This window comes from Rhinolophus sinicus, linkage group LG05 (genome assembly GCF_036562045.2).
Source record: "Rhinolophus sinicus isolate RSC01 linkage group LG05, ASM3656204v1, whole genome shotgun sequence".
NCBI classification, from domain to species: Eukaryota; Metazoa; Chordata; class Mammalia; order Chiroptera; family Rhinolophidae; genus Rhinolophus; species Rhinolophus sinicus.
The window spans coordinates 104,136,310-104,158,432 of record NC_133755.1 but is presented as its reverse complement, the minus strand read 5'-3'; the positions used below and the strand labels follow the sequence as shown (position 1 = coordinate 104,158,432).

General features: G+C 33.7%; 1 protein-coding gene across 11 annotated transcripts in view; it reads right to left on the bottom strand.

Annotated features, from left to right (window-relative positions):
• Window positions 1-900: 900 nt before the first annotated feature.
• The window catches only part of PHF3 (PHD finger protein 3), a 76,387-nt gene continuing 55,164 nt past the window's right edge, over window positions 901-22,123 (bottom strand). For all 11 annotated transcript variants that reach the window (XM_019738630.2, XM_019738632.2, XM_019738633.2 and 8 more), the window contains 12 exons: window positions 20,726-21,035; window positions 18,266-18,452; window positions 15,718-15,865; window positions 15,479-15,635; window positions 14,412-14,528; window positions 12,604-12,735; window positions 11,896-12,031; window positions 9,233-9,428; window positions 8,558-8,705; window positions 6,319-6,408; window positions 3,980-4,175; window positions 901-3,760 (listed from right to left, as the gene is read on the bottom strand). In XM_019738630.2, the coding sequence (XP_019594189.2) occupies window positions 1,641-3,760; window positions 3,980-4,175; window positions 6,319-6,408; window positions 8,558-8,705; window positions 9,233-9,428; window positions 11,896-12,031; window positions 12,604-12,735; window positions 14,412-14,528; window positions 15,479-15,635; window positions 15,718-15,865; window positions 18,266-18,452; window positions 20,726-21,035 (3,937 nt within the window). In that variant the 3' untranslated portion in view covers window positions 901-1,640. The remainder of the gene's footprint in view (window positions 3,761-3,979; window positions 4,176-6,318; window positions 6,409-8,557; window positions 8,706-9,232; window positions 9,429-11,895; window positions 12,032-12,603; window positions 12,736-14,411; window positions 14,529-15,478; window positions 15,636-15,717; window positions 15,866-18,265; window positions 18,453-20,725; window positions 21,036-22,123) is intronic.

Genomic DNA, 22,123 nt, shown 5'->3' with positions numbered 1-22,123 from the left:
TAGTACAAAAGATGACCAGCTGACCTTAAGTTTTGTTTGCAGACTGACCTGTTTTTTAACAAGTTAGTTTCCAAAAGAAAAGTAGGCCAAATTAAACAAATTTTACTTAAATATGAGTCCTGTTTCAGAACTTTTATAATGATAACTTCAAAGGATAAGGATGACTGAAAAAGGCACAAGTTGTTGAAATAGATAAAATGTTTGGTTTTCAATTTCCGCCCCTTTCTCCAGTGAGAACAGCAAAGCTGACTCCATTTCAAAACCTATTTTTAACTCTAACCTTTAGGCTTTTTAGGCAATCAAACTTTACCTTCTTAATTTTGTGAGGCCATTTAAATTTTTCTTCATTAATATAAATAAAAATACCGATTTTTCTTTTTTTTGTCTCAAGTATTAGTATTTTGGTAGCTATTGCTTTAAATTATAGCAATTAGTACAATATGAGTTTAGGGTGTAAATAAATTTCGATTTGGATTAACAATCACTTCCATGTGCTTTCTATTACAAGCAAAACTACCATATAAAACTAGTTACCCCCAAAACAAATTAATTACATATTTTACAAAGAAACTCACAACATGTTTCTCACAAATCAAAGTTCTATGGTCTTACAATTAGTGTACCAAATTTTGATGGTATCAAGTTTTTAGAAACATACCTATAAAGTGGGTTATAACTGCAGGTTTTAATTGGTGGTTCTAAATTCTAGCCTCTTCAGAACTACATGATTTATCTTAACAGCCTATAATGTAAGATAAAGAAATCGTTTTTCCCCTCATCTATGCCTGACACAGATAGCTATGCTGCACATTCTTGGCTGAGTAAAAGAATAATGTCTGAAGGTAATTAAAGCTTTAAAGAAATTCTTTTACTACTGAATTTCAAATCACACACACAAAATAGGTGAGAAATTCTTTTATCATATTTAGAATCAAAATATCCCTTAAAATATTTACATTTTACAGTAAAAAGGATAGCAAAACACAAGATCATGTACAAGCTTAAGTATTCAAGTTTCTGAAGAGCCAAAAAGGAAAAGGAAAATAATGGCCTACCACAAAGCTGTAGTACATACGGTAACAAAAGCCTTCAATGAGTGCAGATTAAAGCAGTAAATGTCCTCCTTGGGCTTCTGATTCTGGGTCAAAAACTGCTCCACTGACTGATTAATATAATCTGATTAATGAAGTTGCTTGCCTTTTTGTTGCTTCTCTAGAGTTCCTTTAAAAACAGTGCAATTTAAAACAAACTCACAGAGCACACATCACTCCCAAATTAGTCATATAAAGAACATTCACTAGAAGGCAGTAAATATATTCCATAGTTAACCATATTTACCAATTAAAGAAAACTAAAATTTCTAAGCCTTTATTGCATATTAATAAAAGAAATCTTTGAATATACAGCAATGTAAAACTTTTAAAAATATTAAATTCCTATAGCTAGAGACAGTTGGTATGAAGAAGGGACGATGACCACTGGTACAGAGCACTCTGCACCAACACACAGAATTTATTCTTCTGCAAACCACCAATATTAAAAATTTAAAAGATGGCACAATCCTAGCAGGCAATCATGAAGTTTTTAAGATACAACATTTAACAGTTATTTAAATGTAATCTTGAGGCAGCCTGCAAATTTTACCTTTTACTTTTAGCTCTGTCAGCATGGTCCCTATCTTTGTGGTACCTATCTCTGTCTTTTTCTCCTTCTCTATGTTTACTTTTCTCTCGTTCTTTGTCCTTTTCATGGTCTTCACTTTTAGGTTTATCTGATTTCTTATCTACATTCCTACTATCTCTGCTTGCTTTTCCATCTGCTCCGCGATCACCGTGTGATAGCCGTGCCCTCTCTTTATCTTTGTGCCCTTCCTCCCTGTTTTTTCTGTCTCTGTCCTTGTCTTGGATTCTGTCTCTGCGTCTATGCCTTTCAGATTCTTGCTCCCATTCCTTTTCATGTCGCTCTCTTTTCAAGTGGTGTGAATCACTATAAAACCTCTGGCGATCCCCTTTGCCCCGATTAAATGGCCTATCCAGTTGCTGTTGTTCTTGCCTACCCCAAGGGTCACTATGGCGCCTTTCAGGTCTTCGAATGTCTTTAATCTGGTAAAAATTCTGTGGGCCTATAAACCTTGATGTTTGTGAAAGGGGACCCATCATACGTTGAGGCTGGCCTGTCAGATGCACAACAGGTGGCCAGGGAACCATGGGATTTTGAGCAAAGCCAAAGCCTGGAGGGGGAAGTAATGGAGGTGGCAAATGTGGTGGAAATCCAAACATGTTTTGTGGGGGGAAGTTAGGGGACCCTGAAAATGGGAATCCAGGGCAGTTAGACTTGAGATGCTGAAGGTTGGGTTGCTGGGGCCTCATGGGTGAAAAGTTTGCACTTGCTCTGGGGCTGGTGCTTCTGGAAGTAAAGCTGATGCTTTTAGAAGGAAATTCAGATTGACTTGTGTTTCCAGCTTCAAAATGAGATGCTGCTGCTGGTGATCCTCTTCGAAATGGGTGCACAGTTTCAATATTTTGCATTAAAATATCCTCCTGTTTGGGTTTTGCTTGTTCTGTTTGAGAAGTGTGTGTGTTTTCTACTGTTGCTGAGTTTTGTGCAACCCCTGAATTATCACCCTGCTGAACACAGGTGTTTTTCTCTACCGAAGACAGCTTTTCCTCTACACTGATTTGTTCTGTTAAGTGTTCCTTGTCTGACACACCAGGCAGGGTGTGTTTTTCTCCATTCCGGCAACTATCTCCGTCCTTGCTTTCTGACGCAGTTAGCTGCTGACTTCGCCCTGCTGCTTGCCTAGGATCCCTTTTCAGGTTGATAAACTGTGGGGACCTTGCCGTATTACCACCGTTTTCATTGCAACTCACATTACCATCTACATTTCCTTTTCCTACGTTAGACCTGCATGGAGGACTAGTATTTGAAGTCTGATTATCTTGCAAATTATTCTCTTGATCTTGCAATAGCTGTCTTTTTAATGTTCTCTCTTTATTCTCCACAGTTTCCTCTTGTTTTGACTGAATTGATAAATTGGATAAGAATGCTTCTGTAGAAACATCTGGCGGTTTACCTCTGAGACTAAGATTGGTCAAAGGTCCAGGAGAAACGGAAGAGGACGCCATTACTGATGTTTCTTCTCCTACTACTGAATTACCTATCAATTCTGAAAGAGTATCTACTTTAACCTTTACCTCCTTGGCTTCACCATCAGCTACTTCTGCTGTATCTATTTTCTCTGCTTTGGGGTTGGCCTGCTCACTTATAAACGGGATTTCTCTAGGAGTGTTGTGTTCTGTCACTGCCTGAGCCTGCTCATAGACTTGACCAGTAGTGCCCAAAAGGCTCTGAAGTATGTCGTCCACAGGAAGAGGTTTGTTTGCTAATTCCAGAGTAGAAGGCTGACTTTCCCAACCAATCAATACTCCAGGAAGGAATCGTAATGGTTTTGGTGGCTCCTGTTTGGTGACTTCCACTAAAGGTTCCATCACTGTTGGAAGGTCTTCTTGAAGAGTTTGCTGAGGCTTGTTTCTCTGCTTGTGTAATACGGTTGTAAAAGAATTAAAAAAGTCATTTTCTTCCTCTGGCGCTTCCTCTGTGGAAACTTCTATTTTACTTTTTTTCTCGGGTGGCAATGCTATGGGTCCACCTTCAGGAGTCTCAGCAGTATGACTAGCACTAGCACTAGTACTGTGTTGTCGCTTCAGTTTTTGACGAATAATTAAGCCCAATAACAGATTAGGTCTATGCAGTTCAAGACCTGTATAAAATCAAAAACACCATTAAGTCATTTATAATCATTATCATAAAGGTTAAATTTTTGCATCTAGCTTATTACAGCCTATTAAGTGGATGCCTTTCCCTGTCCAGTCAGCTCTAGAGGCTGGATCCCAACAAAGAAAGCAGAGTCAGTTTTTTCACTCTGGTTCCATCTCCCCCTTTAGCTTATTCACACTCTATTATTAAAACGTATACCTACCAGGTCCATCAAAAGGCACGAGAGGGTGTGGAATTTTATCTGTGGCACCCAAAGGAATAAGGTACATGTCTTTAACTTGCTTCATGTTGTTAGCAGCTACTCCATAGCGCTTTCTGCTACTGAAGTATGCAAATAGCAAAGTGTAAGAAATCTGATCTTCTTCAGTTACAGGTGTGAAGCGAACCACACAAATTTCCTATTCAAGAAAATAGTTGTTTAAAATAATAACTTAAACAATAGTTTGGTTTTAAACACCATTTGTCAACTAGTAATAAATAAGCTATTGAATTTTATAATGATGGTTACCAAATGATATGATTTACCAAATTAAATTCAGGTAAGAATGCTAAAAGAAAGTAACTCTTAGGAAAAGATCTTTGCTGACCCATTAATGGATTTATCTGAAGGTGTCCCATAATTACTGTGTTCAAGGTGACAAATTTCTCAGTGGCAGAGAAGATATTTAAACCCAAGTCTTTTGATAATCAATCCTGTATCCTTAATTCCAATGTTATAACCTCCACAGAAGGTTGCTTGTGTTCTCAGCATATTGCAAATTAATAGCACCTACCACCACCTCCCTACTATGTACACATACACACAAACACACAAATCCACTGATAATCCAATCTATAGGGACTGAATTTAAAAATAAAAGGGCTGAGTGAAAAGACCTCAAATACACATAGGCCATATACTTTGTAAGATCATCTGGCTTATTGAGGAACTAATTTGCTTGCTTCTGTGTTCTTGGCTTTGTTTCAGATAAAAGAGAGATTACCAATTTAGTATTAATGATGTAGTGTAAAAAAAAAAAATGGGTGCTTTTTCATGAAAGTATACAGTCAAAATGGGGAGAGCCAGATCTGTTGCAAAGTTTAAATTGATGCAAGACCCTATGGAAAACATGAGAAGGAGCTGAACTATGGCTCTACCTCTTATAAAGGTCTGTCATCTAAACCGTCCTCTTTTAAAAATAACAACTATTGTAACATTTCAGTCAGTTCAAGATGGAGGCATAATATAAAGTGTTGGGCAGTAATGTACTCGCATGGGTAGATCAAGAGTGATTCCCAAAATATCACAGAATACTTCCCAATGCTTCCCCATGACCTTTGCTGTCATGAGAAAGTGAGAGCAAATAAATGTAGTAAAATTTTTATAGTGCTTGATAGTTTATATGCATTCTAACACTATCGGTTTACATTCTAAAATCTGTACTGGAAAAATATATTCTTTTCAGTTTAAGATTATCCATTTTGGATTACTTCTACTCTTACTAGAGACTTCTTATCTTAAGAAAGAGATAAAAAGTTAATATTCACTTATTCAAGATTTATTTTTTAAATGTCTATAATATGCTAGGTATTATCATCCTTGGAGGGAAAAATGATTTCTTCTAATGGTTAATTTTTCCTGTATAGTAATGTTCTATGAATTCAAGAAATGGTAGGAAGGAGAGGGAGGGAGGGAGGGAGGGAGGGAGAGAGAGAGAGAGAGAGAGAGAGAGAGAGAGAGAGCAAATATTATTGTGATAGAGGCTACTAATTACCTGCCAGTCCCTATTCTCCTCTTTTCTTCCTTATTACAAAGAGAAGCCCTTAACTTTTAGCTAGACACATGGCCATCCAATAGATTACATTTCCAGAAATTCCATTCCCCAGCCTTTTTAGCAGCTATATAAGGCTATGTGACTAAATTCTTACCAATGGAGGTTAGAGGAAGTGAAATGATAACTGCACCTCTAGGTCTTGCTTTTAAAACAACTGGACAGGTACTCTTCATTTTTTCCCACTTGGTGCTGATAAGTCAGCTTTGACCATCTTTGACCGATAAGGACAACACTATTAGAACCAGCAAAATTACAAGACAGAAGAAGGCTGGTCCCTGAATGACCCTGTACAACCAGAGCTGTCAAACCACAATGAATGAATGACCTATCTAACATAACAAAAAACAGGCTTCTTTTTGGAGCCACTGTATTTCAGGACTTCTTTGTCGCAGAAGCTTAGCCTATGCCCTAACTAAAACAAATGTCTATAATTGAAGTAAGGCAAAATTCCAGGATGAAGTTCAACATTTACTCTAAAACATTTCTTCCAAAACACTGACAGAAGTCACTGAGAAAGCATACCAGAAGGGGTTTAAAAAAAAACAAACAAGGAATATTGGGCTGTTTTGAGCCTTAGCAAATGGCTTTAGTTCAGTTTTGTTGGGCATATTATTTAGATTTAGAATTTATATTGGCTCCCTCCCCAAGGACTCTTGTATAAGAACTATTAGTGGTTTACTTTTCTCATATTCTCTCCAGCTGGTATAATGAAAAAAGTTTTCCTTACCTTGGTTCCTGATGCTTTGATTTTTTCCACATAATCCCAAACTGTCTGAGGTGATATCCTGCCGCCTACTTGAATACTGTCTGGTAGATCCTGTGTAAAACACAAAAGTGACCAATGTACACAGAATATAATATTCAGAATTCATACAAATTTGGCTCTACAACTAATTTGAAATGGTAATAAAAAAGTAAAAAAAAATAATTATGAAATGCATCAGAGAACATACCATGTTTCCCTGAAACTAAGACCTAGACGGACAATCAGCTCTAATGTGTCTTTTGGAACAAAAATTAATAATACCCGGTCTTATGACATAAGACCGGTCCTTATATAATATAAAGTAATATAAAGTAATATAAAGTAATATAAAGTAATAATATAATATAATATAATATAATATAATATAATATAATATAATATAAAATATAAGACCAGGTCTTATATAAGATTGGGTCTTATATAGTTGCTTTGCTTATATAAGAACGGGTCTTATTTTAATTTTTGCTCCAAAAAACGCATTAGAACTGATTGTCTGGCTAGGTCTTATTTTCGGGGAAACAGGGTAAGAATACAGAGAGACAGCAATGAGGCTTTACCTCCCACACCACACTAACAATCCAAGCAGAATAAAACAGATTTCAGAATATTAGGGAAGATTGTTTTTCCCCTCTTACCCACCCCCCACTTGTTTTGGTGGTAGTGGGCAGGGGTATGCCTTAATCATTAACAGCTGATTTCAGAAGTTATTAAGTTTGATTATAGGGTATACTTTTGGACAGAAAAGAATTTTTTTTAAGGCACAATTTTCCTGAAAACAGATGAAATCAGTTAAAAACTATGCCCTTAAGAATATTTAATTAGTATACTTCTATTTTTTCCATGAAGACTGGGAAAAATCATAAAAAGTATAATTAGTTGATATTCAATTAAGTTTATTTAAATTATAAATTGCTTTAAATATTTTATTTGAGGTTGTAGTCCCAACCAAACCAAAATATGTAGAAAGCAGAAGTGGAGTTCTGGAAAGTAATCACATAGAAACTGGCTCAGAAATGAGAATAATAGTTTTGTTTAAAATCAAAAGGGTTCTAAAGTTCAGGACTTAATTTTCCATTTAAAAGAAGAGTTATCTTCACCATGGAATGGTAAAAGACTAAATTTCTAAACAGATTTGGTCAAAAAGAAGAGCATCATCCATTTAATTTTTCTCTTCTAAAACTGACATTTCTAAAATATTATTTGCCAAGAAAATTCTATGTAAAAGTAATAATTAGGTTATTAGTCAAAAACACAACTGCTAAATAAATAAACTGATCAACATTAGATAAGCAACACCAAATTGAGTTAAACTAATTTCAGCCTAATACAAAGAAAAGTAAAATTTAAGGTAGTCTTCAAAAGGAACAAGCATATGTGATTTACACTTTCTGAAATACTGAAAAAAAATTTTTTAAACCTTTGCCTCAGTCAGTGGACTGACAATAAATGGAAAAGGTTAATGTTAGATATGAATATGATTAATAGCAAAATATAATCTCAACAAAAACATAGTATATGAGTACTGATTTACTTTCCTTCTGCATAAAGAATACAAACTTTCTTCAAAATAATTCAAATAATGTCATACCTTCTCATATATCATAATACTATAATACTACAGCTGCTTATTTTCCATAAATATTGCACAATATTTCCTTCCTCAGATGTAAAACCAACTAAGGGTACTGCTGCAGCAACTATGGTTATTGGTCTCATGGGACTGTCAACTGGCCATAAAATTTCAACTGCAATCTACTACTTCATTTACAGAATAGGTAAGAAATGTCATGAAGTTGGGGAAAACTAAACAGTAGGTAAATTAGAAGGCTTGTTAATAACGAAAAATCTTCTGAAGGTCATAATAAAAATGTATTTAAAGAAAAACTTTAAAAAAAAAAAAAGAAAAACTTACATATCCATATAGACAATCATTAATTTTAATTCTCTGACATAGTGAAGTTATCTTGGAAAGAGTAATAAGATGTGGATTTAACACTTTCAGAGAGCAGTTTTCTACATTCTAAAACTCCATTTGGGAACTCATAACTCCATTAATTGAATGGTTTAAGAATCACTGTCAATGTTTTTATTATGAATCAAAATGAAATTTTTATTATTTTACTATGTTGTTTCCTTGCCTACTGCCTTCAGAGAAACCTATGTCAATCCAGGCAGAGAAGGACAGGAAGGTTTACAGTACCTCTGTCAAGTATTCCGGGGAACCAGACACTGGGTAGGCTTTGGTAACAAATTTTGCCACAGAAGGCATGTTGATAAAACCTTTCCAGATGAAGTTCAATCGAGCCAGGAATGTAGACTCAACCTCAACAGTTCCAGGCATCTCTGGACTGAAAAATAACATTAAAAAGTTTTCAGCTTGAAGATATGCACATAAATAAATGCATTTTCTAATTAGTCATCAATTATTTCTATTTTAGCACATCAAGAAGGCCAAAATATATAAAGGCTATTGATCAAAGAATTTATATTTTCAATTTATGAAATTATACTCATATATATATATATATATATATATATATATATATATATATATATATAGTCATGTTTTACAATGTCATCCTTCTTGGTTGGCTTAGGTGAATTAATGTCCAGAGAAGTGCAAACAATTTTCCTTTAATGACATTTCTCCTGCCTTTTGGGACCGACATAATTATAGGGAGTTTTAAAGTCAAGTCCCCACATAATTCAAATTTCTAAATTAACTTTTACAGTCTTGCTCATTTATATCAATTAGAGTATGTACAATTACTTTCTCAAAAGAAAGGTTCCTAAAAAATATGTCACTTTTCTGTTGTTTGAAGACCTCCAACTATAAGTTGACATATATCTATAATGATTATTATGAGAAAATTACCGTGGAGCAGGAGAGAATGTTGACTTTGGAGACTCTTGTTTCTCCTCCTCAAAGAATTCAGAAGCCAAAATATTTGAGGTCGAAGACAGTGCATCTGCTATACTTTCTGCTTCATTGTCTGAATGTTTCCGAGATACTCCAACAACAACTTTCACTTTTTTTGGAGAAAGATCATCTACAGGTGGTGCCATTCGACCTAAAGCCAGAAGACACCAAAATATACTATATTTGTAAGCTGAAATGTCTGTAACTTCATTCACTTTGACTTCTAAGGTTACAGTTTCCCTCACTAAATTGCTGTATAACCATACATTTCCTGGGGCAATTTTTAACCATCGTCATTTCTCATACTGAGTTACATTACACCTTTCTTACAGATGTGAAAAATTAGGAAAAGAGGACATTAAGCAACTCAGATAAACTGATAATAGAAACATTGTAACTAGAACCTAATATAGGTTTCTTGATTCCCTAGCAAATTTTTAAAAATTAAACTACACCAAATTCCAACATTCTTGAAAACTGAATAAAACATATCTGTATCCTACTTTGTGTTACATACAGCAGCAGTTCATGACAAATGTATAGTGCAGTGCAACTCAGTTACTAAACATAAAAAATATTAGTAAAGTTTAGAAAATGACATTGGTTTTAGGCTATACCACCAAGAAGGAAAAAAAACATTCTGAAAATAGTGTCAAGTGTAGAAATATTTAACCAATGCTTTTGTATGCTACCATTAAATTTACTGAAACATTACCATGGAAATGATTAAAATTAACAGGAATTAACTAAGAGTATTTTTTATTAATATTTTTCCCAGATAAAACAACTAAATGGGTGGGTGCACTTAAAAATACTATTACACCATGGATAACTTTCTTTAGGATTAACTGTCTAAAAACACTCTGCCCTTTAAGTTTTTACCATTGTATAGATTGGAAAATATGTGAATATACTTAATTTTGAAAAGATATGATTATTTTTATTATAGGAAAATTAGTTAACTTATTTAACTTATAATAAATTTCGTCTATCTCTAGTACAATGATGGAGAGAAGCGTATCAACTAACCTAAAGAATTTTTCATGTTACTGAACAAGATATGGATCACTCCTTTAGCATACTACGTGAAAAAATTAAAATTCAGAGCCACATCTCTAGAGTTTTAGAAAACTCTTGATCTTCCATCTTTACCAGTAAACTGAATATAAATTTGAATTCTTCCTTAATACAGTCCCATTTTTTAGGCCCTAAATCCAGTCAATCTCCAATATCTGTCAATATTACCTAACTTGAGTACCTCAAAGCTCTACTTATTTCCATTTCCAGTGCTACTACTCTAATTAAAATATCATCATCTCCCATTTGGACTAATGTAAAGGACTCCTATCTAGTTTCCCTCCTTATTCCATTGGCTTCTTCCACTGTAATCTCTACTCAAAAGTTAGAGATATCTTCATAAAATTCCAATCTTATCATGTCATTCCCCTGCTAAAAACCCTTCAGTTACTATTCACTGCTTTTAGATAAAAAACCAAAATCTTTAATGTGGCCTATAAAAGTACATTTTCAGCATTTTTTATTATGATCTCTAAAGTAGTATTTTATATCTGATCCTTTACTTACATTACTTGGGGGGGGGGGTGTGTGCACATGTGCACATACATTTATGTATACTCGTATGTGTTTGAGTATATATGCATGTATGTGTCCATTTTTTGTTATATATAAATAACTGGAACTAATGTTTCACAAAATTGTACTTATCTTTATAAGTCCAATTCACCATGATATTTACTATATTTTGTTTTTGTTTGTTCTTGAAATGCTAGTCACTAAGTAGATTTCACTACTAGCATTAAGTCACAATCTGAAGTTTGAAAGGCAATGGCTGTAAGACACCATGAAATCTGATTTCTAAGTATCTTTTCAAACAAAGAAAGTATGTGCCTCTCTCCTTCTTGCATTCAATTCAAACTCATGCCATTCCCAGCATCTCGAAGGGTTTTCTCCTCTCTCTTTGCAGGCACACTTCTCAACCTCCACACGCCTCTGCTTAAATGTCAATTCCTCAGCCAAATCTCCCCTAAACCCCCAGTTTAGGCTAGCTTCCTGCTACCGAAATATAGTTACAACAACCATACTTCTGTAACTCAAATCCTCACCTACCTGTCTTTCCCACTAACTATAGTTTCTCTTAAAGCCTGGGTAACATTTGACCACTATAACCCTGCACCAGCGAAGTATCTGGCAAGGAGTAAGGATTCAATAAACTCTTAATGAAATAGATGACCGAAGATAAGAATACTAGCGAAAAGGTAATTTGACTTGTCTCATGTGTTATATATAATAATATAATACTAACATTATTTCATTCCTTCACTTAGTAAATGACAGTACCTGCTGTCTATTCTAATGGTTAAATTTTAGTCATTTGATCGTGGGTTGGTGAGTTCAGATTTTATATAACACAATTTATCTTAGATAATAAAGTACCCTATAATATCTAATATGTACAACCCTGAAGAACAGTCACGCTCAAAAATGTACTATTCCTCAAAGGGAGTGGGTGGGTGCCTCACCACCAATAGTGGGAAAACAAAAACCCACTTAAATTACAAATTCAAAGCAACATTTCAGGAAGAAAAATGTTTATTTACCTATGCAAATTTTACAGTTCAGATCAAAAAGATGTTGCCTGTGTTGAGTAGTGGTATCCTTAGACATGGAGTCAATCTCTTCTTTTTGTTTTTCAGATGCTTCTGTCTTCTCCAATGACTTATTAGCTGTTGGTTCCTAACAAAAGGGAGAGTAAAAATTGGTTTTCGCAGATAAAATTTGGACTCAATTATTAAAATTAACTTATATTTCATATTGATATTTTCCCAAAATGAAACTGTTCCATTCATAGGTTGTTTTCCACTATTTCTTTAAAAAATAAATGTTAGATTATAATTGACCTTAAGTAGAGCAAAACTTAAAACATTCCTCATTCTTCAAGGCATCTAATAAGACTTCATATTACTTCCTCACTGATATTTGAAAATAAGGAGCTGCACCAGCTCTCAAACTACAGTCTGCCTAAATAGCACCTATAGATTTCAAGGCCTACTAAGGAATTAGCTAAGTCATAGAGACCCCAGGAATCTACATTTTACCAAGTTTTTAACAAGATGCCCGTGATGCAGTTTGCAAACTAGATAGAGAGAAACATTCTCAAAAAACCATTGAAACAATAAAATAGGCTAGTGTAAAATATATACTTTTAAAAATTCTTCTTTTCTATTTTAAGAACATTTGGCAAATTAATCTTTTCTGAATCTTCATGCTTTGCACACTATAAAACATGACATTTTAATTGTCTTTACCTGAATCTCCATGGGTGCTTCCTGTTCTTTCATTGGAGCATCACTCTCAATTTCTATTTCACCTTTATGAGTTATTTTTGTGATTGGTCGTCTTTCCACTTCTCTCTGCTCTTTCTCGATCATCTCTATAGTCTAATAGAAAACATTTTAAAGAATCAAAATGTTAATTTTCACAATTAAAAACATATTTCCAAATGTACAGTTTTAAATAATAAGAGCGTATCTAAAAATAAAAGCATCCTCATAGATGATTTTTAATCTTTAATTGGTCTCTCAAACAGCAAACATACACTGAGTACTTACATATGCCAGAGATGGTTTTAAGTGCTGGGGTTATAAGAATCAGACCCATACCTCAGCCTTGAGAAGTTCACTTCACATGTGCATTAACCAGAGGCAATTGAAGTGCGACATAATTTGCTAAGTGATGAAACATGCTATTTATATTTAAAATACACTTTCTCGTTTACTATTTTAGCAGCCGCCACAGGAAAATGAAAACTAACTTCCACTTAGATTCCTAACTTGATGTGCTAACATCCCACACAACAGTGTGAACTTTACTCAAACACCAAAAATTACAGGTAGTCCCCCTATCGGTTGTCTCCTGACTAAGCACACTTTGTGGCAGTGATAATTCAGTCGAACAAGCTCAGCAACACAAAACATAATAATTAAGCAAGTGTAACAAGAACCAGTAAAAGGTAGCTGAGAGAGGAATGGGTTAAGGAAAGTAAAGATAGGTCTGGTCATTTATCTCGCCTTTTAAGTGCAAATCATCTTTTAAAGAAAGAAATGGCCCAAGAAAAAGCAAGCTGGTCTTCAAGGAAGATGATACCTGCAGTCACTGTTTCAAAGCAGACGAGTGCATGTGCATATTTGGGATATGGAGGAAAAAAGGAGGTACTACTATTTTCAAAATCAAATAACACGAGAAATTACACGGGGTGAAAGTGAAGAAGTACATGAGTAAGTATAATAAATCACATCAAGGCCTCTGGTGCTTTAAACTAAATTTTGGCAGAAAATCTACTTGGGAGGCTTAATGCCTAAGATCCAAGTAAATATTACGGAGGAAAGAATTCAGTAAGCCGTGTAGAGTTAATATGTATTATAGTAAGAAACCAGTATTTTCTAGAATAAAGAGCTAATATTCTGAGGCGATTGTAATAAAAATAGTGATGTGCCTATCTCACTGTCACAATAATTCTAAGTCACATATTCACTTAATATTTAAAAGTATTTCAAGTTCACAATCCCCAACTGAAAACTCTTGGCATTGCTAACTTTCAGAATTGTTTAGTTTTAAAAATGTAATGTGGTACATACACGTTAGGTCTGTAACAGTGGTACTTAAATACACAATATTTTTGTGAATATAAACATTCAGACATGACAGTTCAGGTTAGATTTTATTGATACACTTGTTACAGAAAAAGTTATTTTTTAGAGCTATTGGCATTTGAAACTATTAAGGAATTATAAACCTGCAAAATTGCCATTTTGACTTAATCTGCCTCTACACATTACCGATATTCATAATACCTTCAAACTGGGCTTCTGAAAAGTGTAGATGTGATTAAGAAAAGATGCGCTTATTTACATATCCTTCTGATTTGAAAGTTATATAAAAAAACACAAAGTATTTATGTAACCTGATAACTTGAGAAAATGAAAAAAAAAAACCAGAAGAGATAAGGAAAAACAAAAGATAGAATTTAAGACTGGTTAATGGAGGATAAATAACTAGAAGGCTGAAAAAATATAGGCTTTGATATAGTCAAACACATATTCATAGATAACCTTACATGTCTGTTTTCTCTTTGTCTCCAAGCAGCTAACTCTTTAGAAGCTAATTCTTCTGGACTCATTCTTATAAGATGATCAGGGGTTACTTCTCCTTTCAGCACTTTTTTAAATAATATCTGGAAGCATTTAAAAAGGGGAAGAAAACGGGAGAAAAACATTTTAAAAAGAAAGAGAAGCTGCTGTACAGAAATTTGTAATAAATAAAGATGCAATTCACAAATGTTTTATGATTTACATATTGCCTACTACAAAGAGTATAAATGACAACCTTGTATCCTAGGAACCTATCATCTAAGGCCGCAAAACACACACTTCATATAAAAATCAATACATAATGGAGCGGCATGGACAGTGGAACCATTATATAACACCTATCCAAAAGTTGAATGTAGTCTTCCCAAGGACACACTCCGTCATAATAGCAACCTATAGTATAGTAAGGTAATGCATAAAAGAACTTGACTAAATGTGATGTCTTTCACATTTGTAAGATTTCATATGTTTAAGTCCTAACAGGCTTGGAGGGAACTCCAGAGCAAAGAACCAACTGCAAGAAAGAAACATAAAGGAAATATTTACTTATTAAATAAAAACTTCCAGATTATAGAATTCAAGAAGTAACTGATCCCCTGGAACACAATGGTAGATTATACCATGTAGAATTCTCTTAAGCAGCTGTTAGTATACTTCAAGAAAATACATAAAATTGCATACTATGGCAAATATCACACAAATTTAAAAACTGCTATCACTTACGTGAAAATCTTGTAAAAGTTAAGTAATAATGCAAGGAGTTTGCATCTACACACACAGCTTTTAGATTCCTTCTAAGTCCCAAACAATAACTCCCAGGAAAATATTAAGAGTTCAACTAATGTTTACTCCACTGCTAAAACACATTTACAACTAACGTCATACTTAACGTAATAAAAATGTTTTTAAATGGTTTTCTTTTTTATCTAAATGCAATTTACTTTCTTAAAGAATACAGCTTTATTTTCAGATTATCTCTCTATATATAGGAAAGTTGGAAGTATATCTATGAACATAAAGAAAACATACTTACATTGTTTTTAGGATCTTTCAGATTGAACATCAAACTTCTATATTTATTCTTGTATTTAGCATCTGTGTCCCGAAAAAAAGAGAAGAGCTCTTTCTCAATTTTTGTGGCAACTTTTGCTGCCTTTTCCTCTGGTACCTTCAAATTTGAGTCTGTAAGTCTTAAAATTAGAATAATTCAATTATTTTTCAAATACATGACGCACATATTATTCAATTTTCTACAATAATAATGTGTATTACCTTTTCATAAGAATGTCTTTGAGAGAATGTCTGACACTTTGTCTGATCTGGTCAGCAGAAGGCTTGGAAGTAGAAGCAGTAGGAGGATGCACATTAGATACTCCTTTTTCAATTTTCTTCTTTTTTATCTCTTGCTTCTCATGAGCACCTGATTTAAATAAATATCAAAACACCTTAAACTGTTTCTAAAAATATTGTTTTCTTTTTAATGTGTAAGTTTATAAACAAAACTGACTGATTAAAAATCACTACTTATTTCTAAATATTCCACACTGACTGAAATACTCCTGACATTCTAAATCTATACATGGTAATGGATGTTAACTAGACTTACTGTGGTGATCACTACACAATATGTACAATTATCAAATCATTATGTTGTACACCTGAAACTACTACAATGTTAAATATCAATTATATCTCATTAAAAGAAATTCTAATTTAAATGAATTTTAATTAGAAATTAAATGACTAAAAAGTGGCCTTAAAGCTATAAAATGTATACACCCTTTTTCCATTTTTAGATAATGGTTTTCAGAGCTAGTTACTTTTCACATAGTTACATTAATTAACTTTTAAAAAACTATTTAGAAAATCTGATCTGAACTTACTAAGTGAGCAGATAATTTAACAATCTTACTAATACCATAAAATTGATGATGACTCTCCTGGTTTTAAAACAATTGTGCTTGATACTGGTAACCTGAATGTTAAGCTTTTCAAACAATTTTGCATTCATTCCATCATTTCATGCACATCTCCAAAATATCAATGTGAAACACTCCACCACTCTGACCTCCTGTCATACCAGCTTATTTATTCTAGAATCATCTCATTCCAAAAATTCTTAACTCTATGATTTTTGCCATTCATGCCCTCACTTTCCCACATAACCAATTTTGATTAGATAACCCAACACTATTACTTTGCATATTCTCTCTCCTTGAAACATCTGCACTGGCAAAACCATAACCCTGGTGAAAGCTAATTTTTTTTTTTTATCCCTTCACGCAAATAGCCCACAAACAGCTGAAGGTAACTGGAGAAAAGTAAGCACTGGTGCTGACATTTTAAATTTGTAACCACAAATCTCAAGTAAATAACTCAATCTGCTGACATAATCCTATTAAATTTTCCTAATAAATGTGCTCTCCCACTTTCCAAAACATCTATTTTATACATTTTCTCCTCTCTTCTCAAACGAACAATACCTCCTTCCCCAATTTCAACCTCATTTGATTTTCTCACTGCAGACTGTTACTGAGAAAACAGGAAAATGTCAGCTTCACATATTCCCATCACCAAATCTACTAACCTACTGCATCTGTCCTCTTCCTACCACACACAATCTTCCTCTACTTATGACCTGACCCCTCTACATGGATCCCACTCACTCTCGTCTTCTTTATGGACTCTGAACCTCAACTCTCATGTAACCTCTTCTAGATCACCAAATTCTGTCTCTCTACTGAATCATTCCCATTAGTCTTACAAACACGCTATAATATCTCCTTAAAAACGTCCTTGATCCCACATCCACCTCTAGCTACTACCCCACTTCTGTTCCCTTTAACAGCAACATTCCTTGAAAGAATTATCTGCAATCAATATCTATAGTTCCTCACTTTCCATTCTTCCATAAGCCAATACAATTGGCTTTTTTCCTCACTGTTCCACCAAAATCATTCTAATCAAAGTTACCAATGATCTCTATTTCACTAAATCACATATTTAATAATCTGTGTTCATCTTATTAGATGTCCAGACCAGACAGCATTTGACAGATTTGATCACTCCCTCCTCCTTAAAACTTCATCTGGCTTCCAGACCACTATGGTCTCTTACCTCACAGACCATCTCTCTTCTTCTCAACTTCTAAATGCTGATGCGCCCCAAAGGCTCTGCTTCTGCCTCTTCATTATTGAACTCTCTGTGTAGCTGCTAAGTCCATGATTTTAAATAAGTATGCATTGATATATCCCAAATTTATAAACCATCCCCCAAACTCTTCTCTAAGCTCCAGACTCATCAGCCAAGGTTTATTCAAACATCAACACCTGGATGTCTAATAAGCATCTTGAAGTTAAAATGCTCAAAACATAATTTTTCAATACTCCTCCCCAAATCTTCTCTCAGTCTTTCTAATCTCAGTAAGTAGCACCAACACTTGCCTAATCATCTACCAAGACTCTCTTTCCTTCACCTACCTGTATCTAACCCATCGGTAAGTTCTGCCAACTCTACTATAAAATGTATCTAAATCTGACCACCTCTCACTACCTGCATTGTACCTCTGCTCCAAGCTACCATCCGTTCTTTCCTTGGATACTACTAATCGGTCTACCCTCCTTCTCTCCTATCCTCCATCCTACAATCCAATTTCCACAGAAAAACCAGAGTGATCCATCATTCCTTTTACAAAAATCCTTTAAAGGCTTCCCATTATATTCAAAAAAAATATTAACTCTCTCATGGCTTCAAAGTTCCATCATAATTTTCTCTAAACTCATTTTCTACCACCACCATTAGTATTTTCAATTAGTCTTACTTCCTAGTTTTGAAGCTTTTTCTCCTGTGCATGTAACAGTTGTAGACTCTTTTGGTATTTTTTCACTTTTTTCTTCTGAGGATCTCCGAGGTAAAGGTGGTTGTCCCACCCTTCGAAGAGGAGCTAGCTGCCATTTTTTTATTTCACTATCTCTACAGTCTGGTGAGTTTTTGCCTTCACCAGATTCCTGGAAAAAATAATATTTAATGCATTAGAATGAAAACTATTAAACTATTTCTAAATATAAAACAGGCCTCAAGAGTATGTAGATGAAAAGAATTAACTAGTATTACAACTTATTATGATATCAAGTATATTCCATTCTTTAGCCCCGTAAGTGTTTAAAGGGTTTTTTTAAAGAAGTACAATAATTCAACAACAAAAATACACCTTTTCATTCAAACTCCATTTAAGCATCTGTTTTCTGCAGAATACATAATAGCTTATTTAGTTTTCCTATATAAAGGAGAACTGAAAAATAGAGATCATGTTCCCAACAACAATAAAAAAAGAAAATCTGGTATAAGTTATTATGCGTTCTCTTAGTTAGCTGTGGCTATGGAAAACAGAAACTATGGAGAAATATGTGTATTTTCTACTATATTCTAAAACAAATGAAGTCATAATCACCTATAAGTGTATCAGTTAACTTCTCAGTGTACCTATTGGCAATTTTAACTCCGATAAGGTAGAAAAACCATCAGGATACCTGCTACTCTTGTCCTAATACAATCCACAAAGAACTACTAGTGAAGCCAGAATTCTGAGACCCTTGGAGTAATTACTCACATCACACTAGTGTCTGAAAGACAGGGAGAAGAACACTGTCTATACATATGATCATAGGTTTTAAGGCAGTACATACACAAACTGATTTTCTCTAGGCTAGGAATCTTCTAATTTTTATATTTACTTATTTTCTACCTCTCCAACTAGATTCACTTGCGAGCAGGAACATATTTCAATCAGTATTATCTACCCAAGTCTGGTACCATGCTTGGCACACAATAGAACTCAGTAAATAGTTCAACACAAAATCTAGGGATAATAAGAGATATTTAAAAAGCAGATTCCATAAACTTAAATCAGACAAGTCTAAACAAATATTCAACAATTCATCAACAAAAGGAAAAGGACACAATAATCACTTGGATTAACACATGCATTTACAAAGTCAGACTAACCTCAGTTCTTTTCCTGATAGAGACTGGGTATAGGGGTTCTCAAAACAGTTATAACGTTAATGTTTTTTTATGTCTTTTTAGACCAGATGGGGAAAACTCAGCTAAACAACAAAATGAACTGTATTTCTACATGGCCAAGAAACTGTATCCAAGAAGACATGATTAATATTTAATGATAAATAGAAGCTTTGCAAAGGTGTGCTATAAATTGTTCTCAATGGAGCTTTCAGTTCTACATTATCAATTACTTTGTTGCTAATAAAGCAACAGCATATGTCAGAAGAACATAATCTGATTCTCAAAACGTCATACCAGACAGAAAACTGTGGATGCCACGAGGATTTGGTGAATTGGAACTTAATCAAGATTTGTCATATAAGGGGTGTCTGAAAGAACTGAGTTTGTAAGTAACAGAGACTTTGGTGAAAATGTTATTATGCTCTTAAATCTCAATGGTTGAACTAAAAGACTTCCAAGGTTCCATCCAACTCTACAACATATGCTCATTGTCTTTTGATGATACTTGACTGTCCATATACATTTGTTACCACCGTGCTCCCTAGCTCTATCTATAAGAACAACAAATCAATGATTAGAAAAACCAAATGTAATAAAAAGGTAGACAATGAAAATAAAGAAAATTTAATCAGGTAAAGTGTTGTGTCCTTTATACACTTCTGTAATTGACTACATATCTTGAAGTTTTATTTAGAAAATACTTTTAGAAGACAGTTAGAACATGTAAGATGGAAGAAAACTGGTAACTTTTGTAGACACCACATTTTAAGAGAAAAATTACGAGGTGAGGGTTCCAAGCAACTACTAGGACAAAGGTCAAAAGAATTAAGATTACTTTTCTTCAGAGAGAAAAATAACTCTTCCACTTGAAAATAAAAATGCCAAATGTGGTTTAAGGATTAGTCAGTATTTATGGACTAAAGAGCTTTTTTAAAAAAATTATAAGAAACCACAATTTACACTTAATCTACACCGTAAGATCACATGTGTCCTACCACAGAAAATCCATGTACCAAACTAGGGACTAGAAATAGCACAAAAGACTGTAAGAAATAAGATCTGCATGTTCTGAAGATGTCACTACCAGGTTTCACCAAAACTATCAATATTTTAAATAAAAATCCATTATTTTTATGGAAAAATAAGTTTGAAAATGTACAGAACAAGCCCTAAGGAGAAATTTCGAAGTTTCATTGTCTATACAAATTTCTTAAATTAAAAAAAAAAAAAAAAAAAAATGCATTAGTGAGAAGCTCACCCGTTTTAAAATTTTGACCTTGTGCTTCACTGTGTCATCCATATATTTGGTTTTGTCATTTGTTGGTGTGTGCTTCGATAACCCAAGCTTTTCATATTCCATTGTTTTATCTTCACTCTGGACTTCAACTTTAGTTTGGTTTTCCGAAATATCTGGATCTATTATTTCAGTCTTTTTATCTTCTTCAGCACAACATTTCACACATACATATTCTTTGTCTTCCTCTCCCATTTGTTGTGCTTGAGAAAGACTTAACCCAACACAATCACCGTGAAACCAGTCATCACATCTCCCACAGCCAACCATAAACCTGGGGGGGGGAAAAAAACAAATATTTTAATTTGATACATTTTTTTTAAACTAATGTCATAAGCCCAAATGAAATTTTTAGTATCTGACTCTGATATTCTGCATATTTTCCATCTTTACCCATTCTATCAATTCAACATGGAGCAAGTTTTCAAAGAAAATAATATTCTATGAAAATGGAACTTTTAATAAGTCAACTATTTCCCCCTGGTATGAATGAGAAAATACTGGGGGGCGGGGGGGGGACACATAAAGATGAAAATAAAGAGCAACTGACCTTTGTCAGTATATTCTATAAAACAACAAAATAAAGAATAACATTTCTCCACTGAGGGTGGTAAGATTTGTGATAATCTCATTAGACAACCCACTGAAGTTAAAATTACATTCACCACAGACATAAAATACGTAAAACTAGAGAAAAATCATTTATCCAACAAATCATTTTAAGATGACACAGAAAACCAGATAGCAATAAAAATGCAACTTAAAAACTAACATAATGGAGTCTCTCAAATTGTGTATTAACCACCTTAACTATGTTAACTATTCTTTGAGCTCAAAATATTGATTCATGGTGTCACATTGATTTCACTAAAAAATCTTTTTATGAACTTTTGAGTGTGGACTTCCATACTACTGACCATGTGCTTTCAACTTTTTTTCCCCATAAAGATCAATATTATATATTAACATGAAAATGTTAATATTCAGGCTGATTTTTTTTTTTAATTTCCGATCTCCTTATAAAAGTTTTCTCTTTACTGTACTTTAATAACTTCACTAACCAATGAAAAACTCCAAGGATATGAGATTTATAACTCCAAAAAGTTTTTGTAATCTAGAAAGAATATCTAGAATTACTTTGGAATAAAATGGCAAATTAGATGTACAAAAAGCAATTTGAAGGCAAAATTACTTTTACATACTTTCAACCCACTGTTAGGAAAACTACAAAGCTCACTTACGTAATCATGTTTAATACTTTCCTATCTTCTATAGGTTAGTATTTCTTGGTATGTTTCGAATATTAAGACAAAAGGATTTAATGATCTAAATCATTCTTTAATGATTTAAAAACTGCTGATT